The sequence below is a fragment of the Macrobrachium nipponense genome, chromosome 44, assembly GCF_015104395.2.
Source record: "Macrobrachium nipponense isolate FS-2020 chromosome 44, ASM1510439v2, whole genome shotgun sequence".
Classification (NCBI taxonomy): Eukaryota; Metazoa; Arthropoda; class Malacostraca; order Decapoda; family Palaemonidae; genus Macrobrachium; species Macrobrachium nipponense.
Genome location: NC_087221.1, coordinates 13,157,186 through 13,182,670, shown reverse-complemented (window position 1 = coordinate 13,182,670; position 25,485 = coordinate 13,157,186). Strand labels below are relative to the sequence as shown.

Here is a 25,485-nt window from a genome sequence, read left to right as displayed (position 1 = left end):
GCACAGCCTTCTGTGCCAGCTGCATGTGAGAGGGATCACCAGATGGTGGCCACAGGTGATGGCACTCCATGCCTGAAGACTCTCCAGTATCTCCTGCGAGCGTATGTTTTTTCTCGATGCATAAAAAGATGCCTGGATACTTGCAGAATATTCAGCAGCTGTGTACCAAGGGAAATGAACCTTCTGCTGTTGGTGTAGTGGACAGGGTATCTCTCCAATCAGGGCTTCTATGCAGCAGATAACAGACTTTCTCATCCTTTTCTACTGTGAGAAACTTCTCTTTGACTTGGCCATTAAGGGTAACAGAGTTGCCCTTGGCCGAGTCCTTTGGTTGAATGAAATTGATATCTCTAATATGAATGAAAGTGGATTTTTATTTGAGCTGCAATAAGCCCTGCATTTGCTTTCACGTAAGAGATTATAATTTTTGCTTATGTAAGGATCTGGTTAAATCATAGTTGCTTTTTCAAGTCACCCTCAAATAACAGCATACAAAAATAACAAATGATAATGATGCGTTTCATGTACAAATATCCTCAACTCATACCCCAATTTATCTTATTTTTCCATTTACAGTATTGGTTTTTCACCATTTATAGAAGAAAGTAGTGTTTGCTAGGCCACCTGTTACCATGATGCATTGTCTTGATAAACTTTATTGAAATAATTTGAACTGAATGATAATGCAAATTAGTTTAGGCTAGAAATGATATAGTATTAGGTATTAGTGTTACCTAGTACATATCTTGAAAGGTTCTGATGTAGTCTATAGTCTGTTCCTTATCAGGACAGACCCCTAAGAGCATCTGGTATGCTGAAGGGCTACTGTATTATGCTGAAATGTTTTTTATATTACACAGAATGTTAATTTCAGCCATTTTCTTCAATATTTTCCTACCATGCATTATCAAGCTCTTGTAGGTCAATTCTATTTTGGATCAAGAGCTGACTGTAGTGACAGGTGAATTCATAAATACAACTTCAGTTAAACTCCATTAAAAATAAATTATTTTATTGTAAGAACTATTTAATTTAAATATTATTAAAACTAGTTATGTACCAATTCCCTGGAAATTTTTGCCCAATAAAAATTTTTCTGAAGAATCTTTTCGACTTGCATTAGGCTTGATAACCTTGACACTGCCATAATACCTCTCCATGTCACTTTTAAGCTTCATGTCTCTACTTCCATCCCAAACCTGTAAGAAGAATGGTTGCTGTTAGATTTAAGTGGCCTTGTGCTAGTAGTAATACCTCTTGGCTCTTTAAACAATCACATGATGCATGTATAACTACAAATAATAAGTTTTGAAACAAATGGTCAAAATGGTAATCTCTGCCCATAACCTGGGAGTAATCTAATATCACTTATAATACATGGAAAGTTACACAAAAGATAAATAAAGGATACACGTATGGAAGAATGGTCTTACACTTGCCTTACACAAGAAAGATGCTTTTAAAGCAGAATGCTGCACTGCAAAATTCAATGCTGAATATGCTAGATCTATGATATTTTCATGATCCATTGCTCGCGTGCCACTTGCATTAGGAGCCATGTCAGAGAGCACCACATTAACCTGAAACAAAATAAATGTCAATTTTCTTTACCTCAACCACGATAAGAACTGAAAGGTGAGGCTTGTGGTTAACCCTGTCGATATTACAGTACGTCCGTGTTAAGGCCACAACCAACCGAATTGAGGGAAAATCCACGTTAAGTTGGTATCCCTTCTAAAAACGCTTGTAACTGGCTATTTTAATAGTTCAAACACCAAAGACCCCCTAGAAATGCTTATAACTGCTTGTTTTAATCATTCAAACAATATACCTTCAACTATCATCTTAACACCTAAAACCCCTTAATACAATTTCAGTCATCTTACAACATTACCCTTAAAGATATATGGCTTACAACTACATGTGAAACTAATCACATTAACCCCTATATTCAGGCAGAGCTATTTTATCTCATACAATAGGTATTGAAGTTGTCCCATTTTCTTTTTCACATTAAATACTGTGCTACTTAACTTATACAGTGGACCCCACGTATTCATGCTCTCAGGATTTGCAGACTCACTCATTAGCAGATTTTTCTTTGGAACCTATCTAAAAATTAGGTTTCTCTGTGGAATGTATTATTATATGCTGTTACTTTCGTAACGCATATTTCCTCTCTATAAATGTTGGAAAGTGTTTGCAATATTTTCAGATTCCTTATTTAGCTTAGAGTTATAGTATGTTCTGAAAATATGTTCTAAAAATGCATGTTCAGATTTCGCATAACATAATTTAAAAGTTAAGATAATGTAGAATGTGAAAAGAGAAAGAAATTTTTGCATTGTACATTAGCCGCGAGCCATATTTGATAATACAGTAATGTAAAGATTTTATACTTAGTGATTGGTTACTCGTAAATTTTGGATTTCGGATTTCTTAAGTTATTTAATATTACTTAGTGCTTATTGTGGAAACTGAACAAACATTGTACAAATAAAGGTATAAGCCACGAAGGAAAAATAAACAATGGAGTTTCAGCAAGATCTGTCGACTCAATGTCCTTTATCTGCTGAGTAAAGGATGTTGAGTCGAAAGATCTTCATGGCTTATACCTTAATTTATGGATTTATCACCTTCCAAACTTTTTTCGTGATTCAGTTATACAAACATTGTACAAGTGTGTAATGGCGCCTTTTCTTTTTTTAAACATTGTGAGGAACTAGCTGCAGCAGAAAATTGGTACCTAAGTGGTAATGTGTTATTACAAGGTTTATTAGTTGCAACTAATAGTTACAGTGGTTTGATGAAACAATGTAAATGTTTACACATTGCAAATTTTTATGTTTTGTGTTTGTTTCATTTGAAGTGATTTTTTGTGTATTTATCCATTTCCTTACTGAAGTGATTTTTTGTGCATTTAACCATTTTTCTTATTGAAGTAATTTTTTGTGCATTTATCAATTTTCTTATTGAAGTGCATTTTTTTCTGTGTGATTAGTAGTTTTTGCAATCTTGGTATTTTCCACATTTTTCTGTGTTTTCATTTGTATTCACAACTTAATTAACTTAATTGTTTTCAATAATTAGTCGTTGAATATTTAATTGAATTTAACACTTGTGAATTAATTTGCATTTACTTAGAATTCTCTTCAAGTTTCATTGTTGTTTAGCACTTGTGAATTAATTTCCAAATTTTAGTTATTGCCTAACACTTTTAAATTTTGATTGAATTAATTTTCTTGATTTTTGATGATAAATTAATTTTGATTTAATTTTACTTAATTAATTCAAGAATTAACTAAACTTTGTGTTGTTTTCAAGTAAAAGTAAATTTCCCTGATATTGTGAAATTCACTTATAAATTTTGAGTTTAATAATAAATTTTTATATTTAAAACTTTTGTGTTTTCTTTTTCACCAGTATACATAATTATGTTTAGGTAGAAACATAGAGTGGTAATTGAGCTGTTTTCCTTCAATTTAATTGAAGTCAGTTAGAACCAGGGAAGTACTTAGACTTTTGAAATCAGGGAAATACTTAAACTTTTAAAGTTGTTGATGGAGTGATGCTCTTTAATTAATTTAGAGTACATCACACCTGTTTTAATGAACTTAGTCTGATTTTCTGCAATACTGGTACATAAGTTGTTCAAGGGATCACTGTTGCCTTTAGAGTATTCAGTCGTATTTTACCTGTGATGAAAGTTCAGGTGTCTGGCTGTTGTCAGGTACTCATTTAATGATTGGCAAGTATAGTAACCAGAAATAGTACTTGGCACTTCATCACAGTATCTATAAAATTACTTGCAGGTTCCCACTATTCATAGATGCAAATTTTTTCATACAGATATTCTGTATTTTCACATTATTTACTGTATAAATGTGACATTAAATATTATAATAAGATATCAAATTATATGAGCACTTATTAGTAATGATTGTTGATTATAGATGATAATATTGGTTGTGCAGTCTGATGAATGAGAACAAAGATAGACTGCACAGCAAAGTAGAGGGGGTTACATCTCTGAGGGTTCCTCTTCACCTTCTTCAGGAGGCGCCTCATCAGGGATTTCGGGTCTTCTCTATTTCACTAACAGTATTGATAAAATTTGTGGCTCTTTCTTTATTCTTATCCCATGCCTTTACCATTGTCTGTATCTGCCTGACTTCCCTGATCAAATTACCTATACGGACCACAAAATTCTTCAAAGTCCTGGTCTGTTGGTGGGATAGCAATAGTAAAGAGGGTGGCGAGTTCTTCCACAAGAATGACCTCCCCGAGTATTTTACCTTGTTCATACTCGTTCTCAAGGTTGGCTACTGCACTTTCAGTCATGTGGTAATGGCCCGCTACTTCTTCACAACATTTTGCACAGTGATTAACTGTAAGGACCTTTGACAGTTATGCTCTTTGCCAGAAGCCTTAGGAGAAGAATGTTCGGAAGACATTTTAAAGGATATCCTTAGTCCGCAGTAATACATACAATATACCGTACCACACACAAAACACGCATAAGCGATAGAACATTGAACTGCATTGGGTCAATCAGGCATTTTGCACAGACTGTACTACATTTTAAGATGGTTTCTAAATATATGTATGTACATAAAGTGTTTTAGGATGAAACTATAAGTATGCAGAGCATATCTAAAATACACAAGACAACGGGAATAGCAGGGCACGTATGTTTTCGTCTGCAGTACGCAGTATTTTCATGCATACATGCTAAGTATATTTCCATGACTAAATGCATTTTTTATGATGAAATTTTTTTTATTAATTTTCAAATATTACAGTTTTGTAATAAGTTAATATAAACAGAAAAATTTCAATAACATAATTGGTTTTTCTTAAGATGCTTCACCCAAGACAACTTTCTGCAGATAAACAACTCTTATGGTGCCGTGACACCTTCTTAGAGCAGTGCCCAGAAGAAAGGATACTTGACATGCTATTCTATTGGCTGTCATCTGCAGAGCAGCAAATCCAAGAGCAGCATTCATTTTCCTTGTCGCTCATTGACTGTACACTTGGCGTTGATTGGTTGAAACCTCAGTCCTATCTCACGAAGATGGAATTTGGGTATCATGCATCTCTCCTTCATCAGCCTCACTGTATTGAAAGTTACTGATATACATGGACGTAATCCCGAAGCTGTGTTTTACGTACCAGCAAATATCCATGTGAATCATGCTGAAAATGATTCCTAAAAAGCGCCCTGTTCCTTCTAATGCTTCTGGCTGAGAGCCTAAAAGAAAGAAAACCATCATGAAGCTCAACAAGAAGGTGAAAGTTCTCAATATGTTGAAGGAAGGCAAATGTTTTTCCGCGGATGGCTGCCATTTCAATGTGAACGAGAGCACAGCGAGATACAGTCAAACCTCGGTTTTCGTACGCCTCTCATTTTGTACGTTTCGGTTTTCGTACGCCTCTCAGTTTGTACATTTTGGTTTTTGTAGAATTTTATCTACAAAATTTTGTTTCGGTTATCGTAGGTTTCCTTGGTTTTCGTACACTCAGAAACGCTCCATCCAGGGGAGCGTGACTGGCCCCATATTGAGCACCCAAACAAAGAATCCCATCTTCTGTCATGACCCATTCTGCTGTTGTGTTAGTTGTTTTTGTGCTTTTTGTGCTTTTTCATTCGAGTGCAACTGCTAAATAAGCCATCATAGGGCCAAAGAAAGTTCCAAGTGCCAACCCTTCTGTAAAAAAGGCGAGAAACACAATAGAATTTAAGAATGAACTCTTAACTAAGTGTAGGAGGAAGTAGCATGCCGATCTCAGTGAGAAAATGCCTACAACAACCGCTGCTGTTAGTGAATTTAAGGCCAGCAGAGGCTGGTTTGAAAAATCCAGAAAACGAATGGGCATACATAATGTGCCTACTTCAAGGATTAAGGACATGTTTGCAAGTGGAATGATGTAAGAAATTTTGTGGAGAATTATCATCCCAACAAAGGAGTTGTAATCCATTTCTCCAACATGTTTAATGACAATGTTGTGTTTAATTTCAGGCAGATTTTAAAGAAACACCAAAAACAAATGTGTCTCAAGCTGATCCTAGTGCCAGTAAAAAACGAAGAGGGGAAGTAACCTCACATAGTGCCAGTAAAAAACAAAGAGAAGTAACCCCAGATAGGTCCTTGATACCTGAAGTCCTTCTGGAGGGAGATTCTCTTTCCAAACAATAACCTCACCTCCTCCCTCCCCCCACCTCTCCGTCTTCCATACATAACTCATTTATTCATTTCATTAGTCATTTATATTTATTTCTCATCGTTTTCTGAATTTAAAACTTTATTCCCATAAAATGTATTTTTGTTAAAAGACTGACTGGACGTGCCCCGACAAGGGAAGTTGAAACGATGACTTGGGATCCTGCGTAGCTCCCAGCAAGGCTTCCAAGCAGGAAGGAGTGTAAGATGACCAAGCCTGAGTCTCCAAATTGTTGAATTCACGAATGAGATCGACAACTTCCGTAAAGGAAGACAAAAACTCTTGCGTGTCTCCCTCCTCCTGCTATGGCAACAGAGACCAACGACAAGAAGGGTGTGCAGGCTCATCTAAAGCGCCTTCCTTGTTCAAATTAACTGAAGAACCAGCAGCCAAACAGCCCAAAACACCAACTAACCTGTCTGGGCTGGATCCAAGCGCCGACTCCCGTGACGAACCAACCACAACACCAGGAACATCACTACGCACTCTCCCAACAGATGACTCTTTAATGTGGCTGCAAATGGGCACAGGCGTGGCAGACGTATGAACGTGAGCTGGAGAGGAATCTCAAACACTCGAGATCAAATGAGAATCCCTCGGAATCAAACTCCTGGAAGTACCAGGGAGAGGGGCAGGCAAACACTCCTGCTGCACTAACTCTGCTCTCACAACCTTTGACCTCTTGACAGGCGCCTTGAGATCCTAACAGCGACAAATAGACCCTGGAGAAAGAGAGGAGGGAACACCTGCAACGTGCACAAACTGGGAGGTTGCAACACGCTCGCGACTCGATGAAGAGGGCAAAGCAGCCACTGCAGATTGCACATGGTTAGATACACAAACACTCTCCGCAACACCAACAGTCTCAGGAACACAGACGTGTTCCTCCTCACTCGCAGGCGAAGAAAGGGCAAAATCCTTAACCTTCCAACGCTTGATACGCCGACGTGGCGGAGATGGGGGAGAAGGAGAGGAAGGCAGCACTGGTTCCTTACACAATCTCTTTTCAGGAGGTGGGGGCGATGCAACACACTTGCTTCCAGTCCTCCCAGCCACACTGGCAGCCAACTTATCTTCCAAAACAGAGTTCAATCTCTTAAGAACCGCCTGGCATAAAGCCTCAGATGGATTAGCAAGAGAAGGCTCCGACAACATGGAAGGGAGAAGCAGCGATGGATGGTAGAGATGAAGTCACAGCAGCAAACGATGATGACACGGATGAGCGAGGCAGCGCAGTAGAGATGACTGGGAGTGACATCATCGATGGAAGTGAAGTCATAAGTGGCAATGACGTCATGGCTTCCCCTTGGTCCGAACAGGAGGCAGACGCCACTGGCTGAGGGATATAAAATGACTGACCCCATGACACCACGGCTTCCTTCTGACTTGAAGAAGCGGCAACTGTCACTGGCAGAGCAATACAATATGGCTGACCTCGGCTACCCACCAAGACAAGGCCAGGCGGAGGGGGGAGGGCCTGGACACCATGAGGACAGGGATAGCAAGCATCCATGAAGTGCGTCAGCAAACCCTCCAAGGACGGAGAACCCAGTAGCCCCAGCATCTTCCAAAGTGCCACCATCTTGGACACCTCCGACTCTGCAATAAAAGACAATGATGAAAAAGCCTCCTCCCTCTTGGGAATCAAATTAACTCCCGAAGAAGAAGGGGTGACATTACAAAAATCAGCCTGAGTGCCTCCCGATACTTCCAATGATGAATCGATGGAAGAAAAGGATGGGGACAAAGGCACAACACTACTATGGGGGTGTGATCGCAGCAGGAGACGAAGCATCGGGAAGAGGAGAAGAAAAACCCCCCACAAAGGAAGAGTAAAAACCCTAAAATGCTCCCTCTTGCTATAAAACAACTTCCACTGCTCTTTAGGCCACGCACGGCATTCCGTGCAAGGATTTGTTACTGTACAAACATTAGAGCGACACCTACTACAAGTGATGTGGGGGTCGGTCGCAGCCAAAGCCAAAAAACGAGAACACGGAAAACCTGAAGTTCCAGGGCCGAGAGCAGAAGCAGCCATAATAACAGCACACACATACACACACACTAAACCACAAATCCAAACGGGTAATAAACCAGGTAAAGGGCAAGAGAGGTCAACCACAACTCTTGCCAAGGTGGTTAGGTAGAGTAGATGCATGGTCCTTGACCACTCTTTACCCGATGTATGCACACGTTGCCAGATCTCACAAGATTCCTTGCTTTCATCTGCAATTTAACCGGATCCAGCTAGGGGCTAAAAATGATCCTATTGTTAAGACTGAAGGTTTGTTCGCGTATGAACAATAAGCATAACGACTAACTCAAATCAGAGCTATTTTCTTACTTCTAGTTACCATAAGATGAATCTCAAGTTACTCTATTTATATGGACAAGGTTATTTTTAGGTTACTCTATATTTATATGGGACAAGGTTATTTTTTGTTATCCAAAGTATTTTTAAATTGAAATAAGACTTTAATGTCTTGTTGTGAACTAAATTATTTTTTAAGTTGGGGCAAGTTTTTTGTGTATAAAATCAACAGATTCTGTTTGCTGTTCACATTTTTCATCATAATACAGGAAGTCCCAAGTTTACACAGGGGTTCCATTCCTACACTGCATCATAAGCCAAAAATCATCGAAAACATAAGAAAACTTTACAGGCAGCAGTCCCCGGGTTATGACGGGGTTCCGTTCTTGAGACGCATTGAAAGCCGAAAATCGTTGTAAGCCTGAACATCGTCAAAAACCCTAAGAAAACCTTACTTTTAATGCTTTGGGTGCATTCAAAACTATGTAATCTGCATCCTTATTGCATTTTTCATCAAAAAAACCTTCAAATTTTGATTACTTTGCATTTTTGGTGTCATATTTCATCTGCCAGATGAGTGTTTGTAAGCGCCGTAACCCTGGAACATGCATCGCAACCCTGGAAACAATTTCTGATGAACATAATTGAAAAGCGCCTTCACCTCGTAACGTTGTAAGCCAAACCCGTCGTAACCCGGGGACTGCCTTACTTTTAATCCTTTGGTTCTCTTGTAAATGACATAACCTGCATTTTATTTAGTTTATCATAAAAAACCTCCAAATTTTTACCATTCTACCGTCTTGGCAGCCATATTTCTTCCGTCAGATCAGCATTGTAAGCGTCATAACCGTGGAACATGTGTTGTAACCCCAGGAAATAATTTCTGATGACATATATGAAGAACATTGTAAGCTCAGAAACGTCGTAAGCCAAGCCCGTTGTAACCCATGAACTGCCTGTATCAGTTTTATGTACATAGTATATATTTATCTTTTATCGGCGTGAACAAAAACAGTAAAATGTGTTCTTTCATGCCCAGTAGCTTTGATGAAATACTTTTCTCTCTAATTTTATTTATGGTTGAGTTTGATGACATATCAAACTTTACAGGATTGTCATCCATGTTGCTGATGCATGATAACTTTTGTCATTAGCAGCTTGAACATTGCTTTTTCAGCTTCAGCTGCAATTGCAGCTTTAATTTAGCCCTTTAATATCTTGCCGACCTTTTCTTCATAACGAATAAAAATATATCAGTCATTTGTACTTAATATCATTGGTAACATAACTATAGTAATTCTTGACTATCGTACGATGGTTAAAATGCAAGCCAAACTGCTGCTGATATCCAATTCAGTTTTTCATAGTGAAACAGGAGGGAAAAAGTTATGAACGGAAGTATGAAAAGGAGGAAAATCTTGAAGATAGAACATCTGAGTTGTTGGAAGTGGAAGATAGTAAGGATGAAAGTGAGGATGTTTGGTTCGCCAAAGGGATAATTAGTGTCAGTGTGCATACCAGAAAGGAAAAGCAGTGATTGTGGGAGTTGATGTCAGTGGAGGCCGTACTGTGGTCTGGTTGACATTGGAGCCCAAATATTATTGGTGAATGCGCGTGTGATTAGAGATGTTGAGAGAGTGAGTTGGAACGTTAAAAGGAGAGCGGTGGATGTGTCAATGACAGGTATAGCGGAAGTCAGTTGGATGGAAAGAAGTGAAGTTGGAAGTAAGGGAGAGGTTTGAGGGGTAAGTGTCTTTGATGTACTGGGAGATGAACAAATGCCATGTTGTTTCCTGTTTGGGATGGATTTTTAAATGAAGAATGGACTGATAGTGGATGTTGGGAAAGAACTTCTGTTGAAAGATGAGGTTGTAGTAGGGAGAATTCAAAGTGAGGCAGTAAGCATGGCCAGGTTTGTGGAAGTCATTAGTAGAAGTCTGAGTGAGGAGGATATAGTAGTTGAGTTGGATAAGAGTAAGAATGAATTACTAGTACTAACAAGGGAGGACATTGAATACATGCAGCAGAATTGTTTTGTGGTGAGTGAGTTGAGGAGGTGTGTATTAGAGAGGGAGTACCTGGGAAAAGATGGCCTTTGTTGGTGAGTAAATGGATGCAGTTTGCTGAGAGGATTGTGATGTGTGAAGGCGTGGTGTATTTTTCAAGAGAGAAGATGGGAGAGTTGATGTATATTCCCAGTGTTCTCAATGAGCGGAGCAGTGAGGATGTGCATGTTAGTTCATGAGAAATATGGAGATATGGGGAAGTTCAAGTTGGTTGAGTGTATGAAAGACCGTCTGTTTTCCCCATATTTGAGGATAATTTGTAAGGATGTGGCAGTTACGTGTGAAGAATGTCAGAAGGGAAAGTATCAGAGAGTGTATGCTAGCCCACCTGTTTTGAAGTTGGGTATAAAAGAACCTTTTGAGTTGGTAGCAATTGATTTGTAGCTTTGCCAGTGACTACAAGAGGAAATGTAGTAGTAGTTGTAACGGTAGATCATAAGAGTAAGTTTGTAAGCTGCGCAGCTGTGAAGAATAAGACTAGTGGGAATGTTGCAAGAGTAGTCAGTACGGTCTTGTTGCCTGCAAGTGTGAGGAAACTGGAGTTTGTTGGTAGACCTTTTGAGCAAATATTGGGAGATTGGGGTATCAAGCATGCAGTAACAACTCCATATATGCCAAGCGCAAATGGATTAGCGGAACAAACCATAAGGGCTCTGGGTGAGATGCTACGAATGTTGACTGATAGAGAGAATGAATGGGATTTTGTTGTTAGAAGAGTGGTAGAGTGTATAATGGGTCAGTACATAAAAGCACAGGTATACCTCCAAGTGAGTATGTGATGAATTATGAGGTATGATGAATGAGGATGAGCAGGATGTGTGGAGACAGGCGAATGAAAGGTTTGAGAGTTTAAGAGTAGGTGATAAGGTGTTGAAGGAAGTGGTTGAGAAGGGATGATTGACAGTGAGTAAGATGCGTGAAAGTATGAAGGTCTGTATGTAGTGAAAACAGTTTGGTCTAATGGATTGAGTTATGTGCTAGAAGACAGGAATGAAGAAGGAAATGTAAGGATAATACGAGCACATCATAATCAGTTGAGAAAAGGAGAGAACCGACCAAAATACATAGAGCATCCCATTAGAAAGTTACTAAGGGAGGAAGAGGAAAAGGAAAAGGAAGATGAAGAAATAGAAGACATAAATTGGGGAGATAAACAATTAGTATTAATAGAACATGAGAAAAGACCTAAAAAGAAGAGTGGAAAGAGTATCAGTATGTTTACAGAGTTGTTTGCAAAGAGTACATGGGGGTTTGAGAAGCCAGTAGGTGTGAGAAGTGAAAATACCCTTGCAATGTTGTTTGGTAGCAGTGAGAATGAGGATGTAATATATTTTGTAGGATTTGAATGGGATGTGGAAGGAGTGAACTTGGTGAGTACAAGGGATGTGTATGAATGTTGCAGGGAACAGTGGTTATTCAGCAACAGGACCAACTGCTTTACGTGACTTCTGAACCATGTCGAAAGTGAACTTCTATCACCAGAAATACACATCTCTAACCCCTCAATGGAAAGCCCGAGAATCGAACTTGTGGCCACCGAGGTGGCAGGTCAAGACCATACCGATCACACCATGAGTTGGGTAAATTGGAAGTTTGTTTTTTGTTTGTATGTTGTTTGTATGGTGTTTTTACATTGCATGGAACCACTGGTTATTCAGTAAGCGGGACCAACGGCTTTACATGACTTCTGAACCACGTCGAGAGTGAACTTCTATCACCTGTGAATTGGAAGGAATGCCAAGTTGTGAAGAAGAGTGAACGTGGGAGTGAGTGTGAATGAGAATGAGTTAGAAGTACTGGAATGTGGAAATGGGGAATTTTTGGATAGCTTGAGGCAAAGTGTGGCAGAAATAAATTGAAGCCGACGTAAGTCTCCAGAGTTTGAATCAACTTCGTGTAAGCAGTTTGGAACCAAAGCTAGATAAGTCCAATGTGGTTGGAGTAGAAGTCAGTGAACAAGAGCAGTGTACGAGAGACCATGGACTAGAAGTCAAGGTCCAATTCTGGAATACAGTGGAGGGAGTTTAGAGAGAAAAAAAGTAGAAATGAGATTTCCTTTATTTTAGTCAGGGGGAGTGTGGTAGTATAATAATGTGTGAATGTGAATGAATGTTTGATTATTATTTTAAGTTGATTAGGTTAGGCAATTTTTAAACTAGTTTTATTATATTTGTGTTGTTCTTGTGGGTGAGGGATTGTTGATTAATATTGGTCTTTTCTTTTTTTCATTGTAGACGTGTACTGAATGGGAACATGTGAGAGCTGAGGCTCCCCTTCACCTGTGCTCCTCGGGTAAAGTAAGAGAGTTTTGCCAGTTGGTTGTGATTCCCCAGTGGCGCTGAGGGAGGTTGATTCAGGAATTGGAAAAGGACAACCAGAGGCTCTCTGCAGAAGGATCTGCTGAGACAAGAAAATTAAAAGTCAAACAGTATCGGTGCAATATTAGGATTAAGGAATTAAGTTTAGATTTGCAGGTGGTTGGGTAAAGTTAAGTTAGGCATTAGAGGATAAGATTAGATTATAAGTTGTGAACTGTAATCCTAAGGAATAAATTAGGTTAAAAAAAATCTTAGTTTTAGTATCCTGCTCCAATTGTGCAACCTGAAAAGCCCCTCACAAACGTAAAATATTTTGTGGAGAATTATCCCACACAGAAGTTGTAATCCGTGTCTCCTACATGTTTAATGACGATGCCGTGTTTAACTTTAGGCAAATTTTAGAGAAACACCAGAAACAAATGTGTCTGTATAGTTTTGTTGTGCAACAGGGTTCCAGTAACTCTCAAGCTGATCTAGTGCCAGTAAAAAACAAAGAGGGGAAGTAACTCCGAAAGTGCCAGTAAAAAAAAAAAGAGAAGAAAAAGAGGGGAAGTAACCTTAGAAAGGTCCGATACCTGAAGTCCTTCTGGAGGGAGATTCCCCTTCCAAACAATAACCTCTCCTCCTCCCTCTCCCTTCCTCTCTGTCTTCCATATGCTAACAAATGTTTTCCATAAAGGTAAGAGTAATGTTAAAACAAGTTCATTTATTCATTTCATTAGTCCATTCATATTTATTTCTTATTGTTTTCTGTGTAAATTGTTCATCGCCTATAAAAAAAAATTCAATATTTTGGGGGGGTGGTTCTGGAATGCATTAATTGTATTTACATTATACCTTGTGGGATTTATATTGTTTTCGTTTTCCATACATTTGGATTTTGTGGGAGGTTCCGGAATGGATTATGCCACGAAAACTGACAGTCTATTAAGGTAAGCCATTTCCTCGTTGGAGAGTGAAGAAGAGGAAGTGATAACCTTAGCGACTGTTGTAGGCCAATGGTCAAGCCAAGATACTACAGTGGTCCCACCTTATTCCCGGGGGATGCGTACCAGACCCCCCGTGAATAGTTGGAACCCCTATAAAACGCTGAAAACAGCCTATTTTGTTAGTTAAAACTCAAGAAAAACTCACTAAAAACTTCTATCTTGGTTTTTAATATAGTTTATCACAAAAATGCATTTTTCCTTTATGAAATTGTTGATAAAAAAAAAACAGGAATTTGTGGATATTTCTTATAGAAAAAATACCGAGAATATGCAAATTTTCTGCGAATAATGCGGGGAAACGTTCCCGAGAGAAATCCGCTGTGTGAGTCTGCGAATCCAGAGAACGCGAATAAGGGGGGTCCACTACTTGGAACCCTGTCATAGCAGTTTGTTTTCCAAAGTTGCTGACTCCTATGCAAGAGGGAGATGGGTTCTGTTCAGAGTTGCTCCCAATGACAGACCTGGACTGATCTGAAATGCATTAATTGTATTTACATTATTCCTCCTGGGTTGGGTTATTATTGTTTCGGTTTACCGTACATTTCAGACTTTGTGGGAGGGTTCTGGAACGCATTATGCATGAAAACAAGGTTCCTCTGTACCAAGAGTAACCATAAGTTAGTTGCTTGATGGGCCAGGTAAGCATGTAGTGGTCTTACCTCCAGACAGGAACAGTCTATTAAGGTTCGCCATTTCCTCGTTGGGGAGTGAAGGAGAGGAAGTGATAACCTTAGAGACTGTTGTAAACCGATGGTCAATCCAAGATACTGCTTGGAACCCTGCCATAGCAGTTCTTTCCAAAGTTGCTGACTCCTGATGTGAGAGGGGATGTTTTCTGTTCAGAGTTGCTTCAATGATAGACCTGGACTGAAATGAACCAAGTTTGGGTTAACCTGTGCAGTCAGGATTGACTTTTCTGAAGGTTTATTAAACTACTTCTGATGAGGGAGTTGAGGAGGAAGCAGCTTAAATTAATGGCTGACTCGAGGTCAGTGCTCCCTTTCAGAGACGAGAGAATTCACCTGACCCAGGACTGATTCTGAAATCTTTGACCATGGCAACCCTACTGATGGTAAAGATTCCCTATAAGGCCGACCAGGGCTTCAGGCCTGAAGGAACAGTCCTATTGTCAGCCATGTCTCGTCCCTGAGATTGTTTTACTGACAAATCAATTTAACAATCTCGATGTAGGATTTCTGCAGCTCAGGAGTAACTGTGTCCTTAAGGAGAGGACCCTACCATCCTTCCAAGTTGTAGTCTTCCCAAGTTGCCCTCTCTGCAGGATAGAGACCTCCACTAGAACCCCTATGTTCCCTCCCATGGTTCCTTGCATAACACCCAGGAGGTTGAAGGAACAGGTGAGAGGAGACTGGCACCCTTTGTTGACCTATTGGAGACCGAAGCCTAGGCAGGAGAGGAAGGCTGTGAGTGATTGTCAGACTGAAATGACGACTGGTGTATGGGTCTGGAAGAACTCCCGTCACACGAAGTTGAACAGGGGTTGTCCCTGGGAGATGATACAACCCCTTGTGAAAGCGTGCAGGAGCTATCCCAAGGAGAGTAGACTCGCTCACGTTCAAGAGCTGCCCCTGGGAGAACGGTCAAGCCCTGTAGGGTGAGAGCATGTCTGTCCCAACGAGGTACAGGACTTGTCTTGAAGGCTGAGGCCTCTATTAGTAGATCTGACGTGTGAACCCTAAGGTCAGCATCCAATACTCAGGACCCAATCCTCTATCCAAAGAGCAACCTAGGTTGGGGATTCGGGGGTGGGGGCAACATTTGCACATTGCATACCCACTCTCTCTCTCTATAGTCCACGTCTGGGTCAGGGAACCATGGATGCTTATTGTAGTAGTGCACGTCAGATGAAGCCCGAGGGTAAAAACCTTCAGGGGCATGGGTTGTAGAGACCTGTATGCACGGATCAACGGGGCACAAGGCTGTGCCCTGATGATTCTTCTACTGTGATGGAATGAGCCTCCAGGGAACCTTGGAGCTCTGTACAGAGGAAGGAACCACACCAGGCATTAGACATGCCTGGTGTCTCATATCGGTGCCAACCACGTCATGGCTGGTCCTAAGGTGGCTGCTTTCGAGCCTCGGATGTCTGGAAACACCTGAGACACAGGTCCCCTGTCCTGGGATAGGGGAGAGTTGTATTCCAGGAACACCCAAGACAAGGATATAAAGAGATCTTTGTGCCTCTTCTGTAGAAGACACATCATTAGAAGGTCCACAGGTCTTTTCACAGACTAGATCCGCTCGCTGCCCTTCTCCCCTTCCAGTCTGTCCACCTAACAGGACCCTCAGAAGGAGAATTGGCTTTTTTGCTATCTAGCACCACTGCCTTCTTCCTCTTCAGGTCTATCCGCCTAACGGGACCGTCAGGAGAACTAGGGGAGGAAGCGAAAGCAGATGGAGATGAAGGTACTGGTGACGTCAAAGGAGAACAGTCTCTTCTTCAATTTCATCTCTCTTTTGTACCTTTTCATTATTCTGCTAAGAGAAGATCCTTAGCATCAGGAGACATCGAAGGGCATGCCGATGTTGATGGGATCGAATGGATAACCGAAGGTGATAGTAGTCATGGCAACCTTAGATCCCGTAAATGAAACTGTAGTCCGAGTTACTGACGCTGTAGAGATGGAGGCTTGGTGGTGGCACTAAGATGTGCGATCAAGCCCTTCACCGATGGTTCCCCTGGAAGACCTAAGGAAGGCCAGAGGTTCCTCAGATCTTGAAAGGTCCTCCTGATCTCCCCCAGACCTGAAAAAGATGATATTTTAGTAGCTACCTCCCTTTGACCAGATTGAGACCAGTTCTCCTCTCCCCCATGCAAACTCCCCATTGCTGAAGCACCAAGGGAATGTGGAGTGAATTCGCTAAATGAAGAAGCACCGGACCGGAATCTCAAGGGAAGAGACAAGGAGCTACCTGTCATCCTTGGAGGGGAATATCCCTCCAAGGACGTATGAGCAGTCTTCTTGGATTTCCCCTTCCCAGCAAACCTCTCCTACAGGGACCACTTGCAACACTGGGGTAAGTAACATTTATGGAACACACATGTTTGCAACATTTAGTGCAAAGGTGTGTGGGTCAACATCAAAGGGTGAGAGAAAGCAATTGTACGTCGCTCTCCCACACCCGGGCAAAATATAGGTTTAGGCTTGCATGATTCTTGGCTTTGCATTATATTAAAAAACAAGAGCAGATATTCCAACAATTATTCAATTAACAAAAAGCAAGGAAAAAACCAGGTTTCGATGAAAGTAGACAGGCCAGAAAGCAATCAGGCAGAGGAAGGCAATGCTGCACCTGCTCTTGATGAAGGCCATAATGTAAGTGGTTACAACGACTCAGCGAAGGGAGTGTTGAGGGTAATCCCTCCATCTCTCTCACCAGTAGTGCAACTACTGAACCTTGTGTGTAGAATAGCCTGCTCCAGCTTGTGCTGAAGGTAATTCTTATGTAAAGAATGATGGTTTGATTCATGTAGGAATAAACAAGAATGCATGGAAAAACCTTATCATCTTATCACAAGTCCAAACAGAGTCCACAAAGAAGTCTGTACATGATGGCACCCAGAAGCAAAGTGGTGGGCCAGGCTTCCCCTTACTTGTCAATAGTTAACCTTTACAGGGTGAGCTAAATACTATACAGTACAGTCAACCCACATCTTTTGGATTTGTGGTTCCACTGTTTGCAGATTTTTCTAAGGAATGTATGTCCAAATTATGTGTAGAAAATTCGCCTATTCTCGGATTTTTCTTATAGGAATATATATTATTTGTGGAAAATTTGCCTATTCGCAGAGCCTTTCATAAAAATATTCACTACTATGAGATTCAGAGCCTTTGTCCTGGTGCTTTTCTGGAATAACTTTTTTCTGTGCGTTTGACAAAGATATCACTTAGCCATAATATACTTTACATCCTTACCTAATTTTTGGCAGCGTTCTTTATTACTTATATTAGAAGAAAGTATATTCATAAGAGTAAAATAAAGCAGCTGAAGCCAGTGGCAGAACACACTAATGTATGGGTTCAAAGTTTAAGTGACGTACATACAACGTCATGACTCCTCCCACAAGGTGATGATGACAACAGCTGTCTCTGAAATTCTGAAGGAATACTCGTACCTTGTCAAGGCTTCAAGAATGGCGGCTATGATAAGTCATTGCTCCTGTGGTTGCAGGACAGCTTTTGTAATTCTACTTGCACAATTGTTTAGAAGTGAGGAGCCTGTGGGAAACCCTACTTAAGCTTGAACAGATAAATGAATAACAGGGCCCTTTTTAGGGTAAGGAGTACACCCGGACATCCAAGGCTACCAAGTTTTGTCATTTGTTGACTTCCATAAGGTGCAGAAAGATAATTATATATGCTCTATAAAGCAATAATTGTTGATTTCTTAATAAAATATAACTTGCGGAACACCATTACAACTTGCTTTGCCAAATAAAAAAAACAAAAACAAAAAAAGTCATGGGTTTTGATACATCACTGAATGACCTTTTCTGTCCCAGTGCTTGGATTGAAGTCTAAATTCTATAATCCAATCTAATCAAATGCAATTTTCTATTTATTAAAATGGTCGTCATTGTCATATTAGGAAAAATATCAAAGGAGTTATGACGAATGGCAAAGTTTTCTTCATTTTTAATGAGTTTTAATCATATAATTTCAAATGAGAAATAGTGATAGAAAGTAATTTCTCGGATTACTTGTGGAAACCCTTTTTTTTGGTTTTTTTTCAAGGTTCTAGCACTCGACTTCTTGGAATAAATCCTATACTCTACTACTACTACCACTACTACAAAGTGTAAACAAGGAGTTTTGGTTGTATTTCATTGTTGCCAGAGGTGGTGACTTTTTCACAAATAGCCAATTATCCATCGAGAAGGAGGCAAGTTAATGACGTCATAAGTTATGTCATTATATCTTCGAAAGACGATCCTCTGGGTTTACTGGCGATGTCTACAAGAAGTCGGTGTTACTCTTATAATTACCAGAATTATGCAACTTTCGTAATACAGAAGACAGTCAAATATTAGGTAGGGATGTAAGATATCCCTGTGACAAAGTGTATTTCTTTGTCAGGTACGTTGATAAAATCTTATTCTGGAAAAACACTGGGATACCGGCTGTGAATCTCATAGTAATTACTGTATAGTATTTTCATATTATCTTCACGACTAAATACATTTTTCATGATAAAACAATTAAAATAAGCAGGTATAAGCACTTTTAAAGGTTTTTGGGGGGTTTGAACAATCATAATATCACAGTTTTATAAAGTAAATTGTATATTTTCTAACTACTATACAAACCTGAGGTCCTTCACATTAGGAATTACTTTACAGCAAAGCTGGAAATTGGCTGTTAAATTCTTGAACAAGCCAGGTTTCAGATTAAAGGGGTGGCATGAGGTGGATATAAATGTAAAGGATCTCAGGTTTGTATAATTAGGAAAAATACAATTTACATACTTGAAAAAAATTGTGATTTGTTCCTACACGCTATACAAACCCTCGGTCCTTTACCTTAGGAAGACTCACCAATTAGTGGGAGGAATCTGAGTGAGCTTCTTGAACTGACTGGAGTTCAGTATGATTATATACCAGTTTAGTCAGCTTATTTTATTTTTATTGTTATTAGTATTATTTTCTGCATTGTCAAAATATGGTGGATGTCCTATGTATGGGCAGCATATGGTTGATTTTAGAAGGTGCCTACAGGCAATCCCGGGTCTACGATGGGGGGTTCCATTTTTGAGATATGTCATAAGCCGGAAAATCATAAAAAATTCTAAGAAAACCTTACTTATAATGCTTTGGCTATATTAAAAACTTTATCAACTGCATTTTCATAGCATTTTTCATTAAAAAAACCTTCAAATATTGATTACTATTTTGCATTTTTGGAGTTATATTTCTTCTGTCAGATCGGCATCGTAAGCGTCGTAAACCTGGAAATAATTTCTGATAAATATAATTGAAAAGCATTGTAACCTCGGAATGTCATCAGCTGAACCCATCGTAGGCCAGGGACTGCCTGTATTGATGTATTTAAGTTGTGTTGTGATGTCATAGGATGTGACATCATAGAAGACAAGATGGTGTCAGCATCTGGTGAATGTAAACAATAACATGGGCAGGAAATACGTGTGTGGGTTGTTTGGTTGGTAGGAGAGAGCTCTTCGGATAGGAGTTTTTGGGTTGAAAAGTCTTGTTGTTGGTGTTGTTCGAAGGTTTAAGCTGGAGTATACTGGGATAAGAGAACGTGTACAGGTGGGTAGATTGCACATTTGTGTTCTAAAGGAAAGATTAAGCTAGGAAAATAATCAAACTGGTAGCAGAGCGTGGTTGATCAAAGAGGGCTGGATCCGACAGTGAACAAAGGGAGACTAGGTGGAAAAGGGAATGTCCAAGATTTACCGGGATACAAGAAGAGTACCAAGGATGGAGAGGTCAAGTCAAAGAATGGCTATTGTTGTTTGGAGAAGATACAAAATACCCGGCGATAGAGATAAGAATGAGCTCAAAAGGGAAAGCCCAAGAACTAGCAAAAGGATTAGATAGAGATAAACTTAAGGCTACAGAGAGTCCAAAGATAATCCTATCCAAACTAGATAAAGCCTATCTGAAAGACATGCTAATAGAGAATCACAGTAGAATAAAAAACTATTTTCAAATGAGAAGAGAATCCAGTGAAAAGATGAGGGACTTTTTAATTAGGTATGAAAAGGCAGCATCCTCCGAGTGTGACAAGAGCAATGGGGAAAAGCACACTTGAAGGGGAAGTCAAGGGTTATCAATAAGTATAGGAGCAAAAAATAAATCTAACGAAAAAGAGCTTGTGGTCAGGGAAAGTCAGAATACGAAACAGTGTCTCAAACAATGAAAAGACTATTTGAGGGATTAAGGAATAAAGAGGAATTGGAATGGTGGGGGTCAGAAGGCAACGTGAGTTCTGGGAGAGGGAGGGAAAACCAGAGATATCAGGGAAGATGGAACAGAGGTAGGGGTGCAAGAAATCCTTTAAACAAAGAAGGGAAAGTAACACTATGTGCAATATGCAGCTCGGAATGGCATTGGGCTAGGGATTGTCCTTAGAATTTTCATGATAGGAAGAAAACTGGAACAAAACAAGGAGGAAATAAGCAGAAAACAGAAACTGGCCAGAAGAAGAAGAAGAAGTTTATGTCGGAGAACTTAGTAAAATAGAGGAAGAGTTGTGGGAAGTGGTTGATGCAATTTTAGACACAGGGTGTACATCGACAGTTTGCGGGGAATTGTGACTAGGCACGCATTGTCATGGATTTGAGTCAGGAGAAGTTGATGAGAATGAAGGATACTAGGACAGAGTCTAATAAAGTGTTTAATTTTGGTGAGACCTTATTAGTCAAAAGGAGTAATGGAAATACCAGTGATATTGAATAACAATAAGTTTTATTTGAAGATAGAAATTCTGCAGGGAAATGGGTGTGACCATAAATTTGAAAGAAAATTGTTTCATAATAGAAGTATTGGGGGAATGAAGGTAAAGTTAAGAGGAGACAAACAGGGTCATTTAAGAGTACCTATAAGGAAGAAGGTAGAAGAATTATTACTGGAGGGTTGGAAGGGAAAGAGTCTGAGGGAAACTAAGAGCACAATGAAGAAATTACATTTACAGTTTGGTCACGGGAGTGGAGATAAAATATGGAAGCTAACAGAGGAAGCACAATGGAGTGATTGGTTAATAGACAAAGAAAAGGAGGAAATAAAAAAGTTACTAATAGACCTGATTGGAAATTGTGAGATATTTAAAAGATACAAAAGAAATCCAGCTAAACCAGTAGTAGGATTTTCTTGGTAAAACGTTTAATGAAGTTGTAGCAATGGAAGTGGGTGAGATAGAAGGGAGAGAGTTCTTGGTAATGGTGGATATGGCAATGAGGTATTTTCAGGCTTATTGGATAAAAGATAAGAAACCAGAAACTATAATAAAGACACTTTTTGATGGCTGGTTTGCTAAATTTGGAGCACCTTCCAAAATATTGTCAGACAATGGGGGGGAATTCCAAAATGAGAAAGTAAGGAGGATGGCAGAAAGATGGAACATTAAAGTATTAGCTACAGCATCAGAATTTCCATGGAGCAACGGATTATGTGAAAAGACTGTAGGAATGATCAAGGGAAGTGTAATGAGGAAGTAGATTGGTCCATAGCATTGAAATGGATAGTGAGTGCTAGGAACTGCTTAATGAATAATGGAGATTTCTCTCCTAACCAATTAGTATTTGGAAAAATCCCTTCCCTGCCTAACCTAATGGGAGAAGAGGGTTCAAGTCTTGTGAGCAGAGAGAGAGGGATGGAAGAGAGTGTGGTAAGGGACACACTGAATGCAATGCACAAGGTCAGAGAAGCGTTTATAAAAAATGAGTCATGTAATAAAATAAGAATTGCGTTAAATAAAAACATCAGAGAACATAAATTTGAAAAAGCAGTGGTGGGAGATGAGGTATTCTATAAGAGGGAAAATGAAATGAATGGAGAGGACTTGCTCAGGTAGTGGGAGTATCAGGGAAAAACAGTAGTAGTTAAACATGGGGATTCTTTAGGAGAAGTAGCTAGAATACATGTTACTAGGATTCAAAGACTTTCACCAGAAAAAGAAAAGATATCTGCTAGAATAAATAATTCACATGTGAAAGGTAGTTCTGAGAGCCCAAATGAAGGGAATGTAGATAGGCAGGAAGGAGAGGAGATGATAGTGGGCTGGAGAAAGAATGCAGGCACAGAAGAGGCTATAGAAAGAGATGTGGTAGAGGAAACAATGGAAGATGACAGGGAAAGTGAGTTAATAGAAGAGATACGAAAATTCAAAAAGGGAAATAGTGTTACAGCTGTCAACAATGATACAGGACAAGTAGAAGAATGGACTATATTAAATCTTGCAGTAAAAAGATCAAGCAAATCATGGGCAGATTTGTACAATGTAGAAGACTCGCAGTCAGGTGACCAGAGGTGGGTTAACTTGAGGGATTATAGTTGGAAAGAAAGAATTGCAGATGAAGAGGTGTTGTTGCTAGGATTTGAAAATAGAAGCATAATGGAAGCTAAAGAAAAAGAACTTCAAAGTTGGAGAGAAAACAAGGTATATGGGTATATGAGGAGGTAAATGATGTTGGACCAAAAGCTATATCTACAAGATGGATAGTAACTGAAATGATAAAAGGGAGGGAAAGGATATGTAAAGCAAGATTGGTAGCTAGAGGGTTTGAAGAAGAGATGGCAGAATGGGAAAAAGACCCTCCCACATGCAATGCTTAAATTTTAAAATTTTGTCTGACCATAATAAAAGTGAAAGACTGGAATTGTTATACATTGGATGTCAAAACTGCATATTTACAAGGTGACGAGATACAAAGAGAAGTATATTTAAAGCCACCTAGGGAAGATGGTTGGAGTGGATCATGGAAGTTGAAGTAAACTGTTTATGGTCTCAAGGACGCAGCAAAAGCATGAGAGAGAGAAAATCAGACATCTATTATGCTCAGTATGGGGCCCAACCTGGACTACATTATAAATATGCTGTAAATCGTTTTTGTCCTAAAAATCAGTATTTAGTCACATACACAATATGAAAAAATACAGTAATTAGTGAATAAATAGTGTTGATTTACAAAGAAAAAGCATATTAGTAATAATTTTAGATATGGTCAATACAAAAAATCTGCATATAAGAGAAGGTTCCCTGTGAAAAAGTGAATACATGTGTTCCACAAAAATCCATGGCAAAGTGGACCATGGAAATGTGAAACGTGTAAAACCGGGCTAGCACCGTATTATTATTATTATTATTATTCAGTAGATGAAACATGTAAAACCAAGGGAGCACTGTATTATTATTATTATTATTCAGTAGATGAAACCTATTCATATGGAACAATCCCACAGGGGCCACAGATTTGAAATCAAAGCTTCAGAAGAATATCATGTTCGTTAGAAAGAAGTAAGAGGAAATACAGGGAAATACAGGAAAGAAGAGATCCACTTACTAAATAATAAAAAAAAATTATTAAATAGATATATATAGATAAAAATATACTAAAATTCAAGAGGAATACACAGCATTTACCCTTGAATTTCTGCAGTTCCAACTGCACGGCATCCTCTGGGAGGCTGTTTTACAGTCCAACTGTGAGGAATAAAGCACCTTTGGAACTGAGAAGTTTGACAACAAGGCACATTTACTGCATATTGGTTTTGTTTTTATGGTGTTTTTACATTGCATGGAACGGGACCAACGGCTTTACGTGACTTCCAAATTACGTCGAGAGTCAACTTCTATCACCAAAAATACACATCTTTCACTCCTCACTGGAATGGCTGAGAATCAAACTCGTGGCCACCGAGGTGCTTACTGCATTTTGGAGCTGCTGTTCAATGAATCTGGTTGCTCTCAGTAGGTAAAGGGGATCAGGGATCAATTGTGAATTTGCAAGATTTCTGGTGAAATATACTACAACATTATGAAAAAGTGACAAAGAAGACCCTAAGTATATTTACTGGCAAATATATATATAATGTACTGGGACATGGAGATGTACAATACATTCCCCCCATCAAATCCCAAGTCAGACTATTCTCCCTGTACCTTGAGATAAGGTGTGAATGTTACCATAAACACTGCCATATACAGTAGTACCTCGAGATACGAAATTAATCCGTTCCGAGGCGCCTTTCGTATCATGAGGTTTTCGTATCTTGGACCACATTTTACATGTAAAATGGCTAATCCGTTCCAAGCCCTCCAAAAACACCCCAGTAAATTTCATAATAAAGGTAAATTGACCTATAAACAATGAAATACAACAACAATTTGGACCATTCAATACGTAACTTAATAATAAAAATGCAAAACCTGTAAATAAAGTGTATACATATTAGTGTACAAGAAATATGATATTGTTATAATACAATAAAGTTTCATACATACTTACCTGCAGATATATACATAGCTAAGACTCCGTCGTCCCCGACAGAAATTCAAATTTCGCGGCACACGCTGCAGGTAGGTCAGGTGATCTACCGTCCTGCCCTGGGTGGCAGGATTAGGAACCATTCCCGTTTTCTATTCATATTTTTTCTCTTCCACCTGTCTCCTGCGGGGAGGCTGGGTGGGCCATTAATCGTATATATCTGCCAGGTAAGTATGTATGAAACTTTATTGTATTATAACAATATCATTTTCATACAATCAACTTACCTGTCAGATATATACATAGCTGATTGACACCCTTTGGTGGAGGGTAAGAGACAGCTAACATGGAATAGACAGGTAAACAACATATGTTGTAGGTATAAATAACCGTTGGTTCCTATCTGATAGGTGGTAGACTTCGTGGCTGTTGCCTGGTAGTCTGCATCACCTCAAGACTTTAGCGAGATATGTGATCTATGGCTAAGAGTTCTTGTGGGTCTGCCGATGGGGTATGAACCGCTTACTCGGCAGAGCCTGAAAGGACTTTGTCAATGGGTACTGGACCACTTCTATGACAATACACCTTATGAAGGAGCGCAACACCGA

The 25,485-nt window shown here is 39.4% G+C and overlaps 1 protein-coding gene across 1 annotated transcript in view; it reads right to left on the bottom strand.

Moving 5' to 3' along the window:
• Positions 1–995: 995 nt before the first annotated feature.
• LOC135203911 (rRNA methyltransferase 2, mitochondrial-like) overlaps positions 996–25,485 on the bottom strand; it is a 218,749-nt gene continuing 194,259 nt past the window's right edge. The window contains exons 6-7 of the mRNA XM_064233843.1: positions 1,440–1,580; positions 996–1,199 (exon numbers count right to left, since the gene is read on the bottom strand). Coding sequence (XP_064089913.1) covers positions 1,053–1,199; positions 1,440–1,580 — 288 coding nt within the window. The 3' untranslated portion in view covers positions 996–1,052. The remainder of the gene's footprint in view (positions 1,200–1,439; positions 1,581–25,485) is intronic.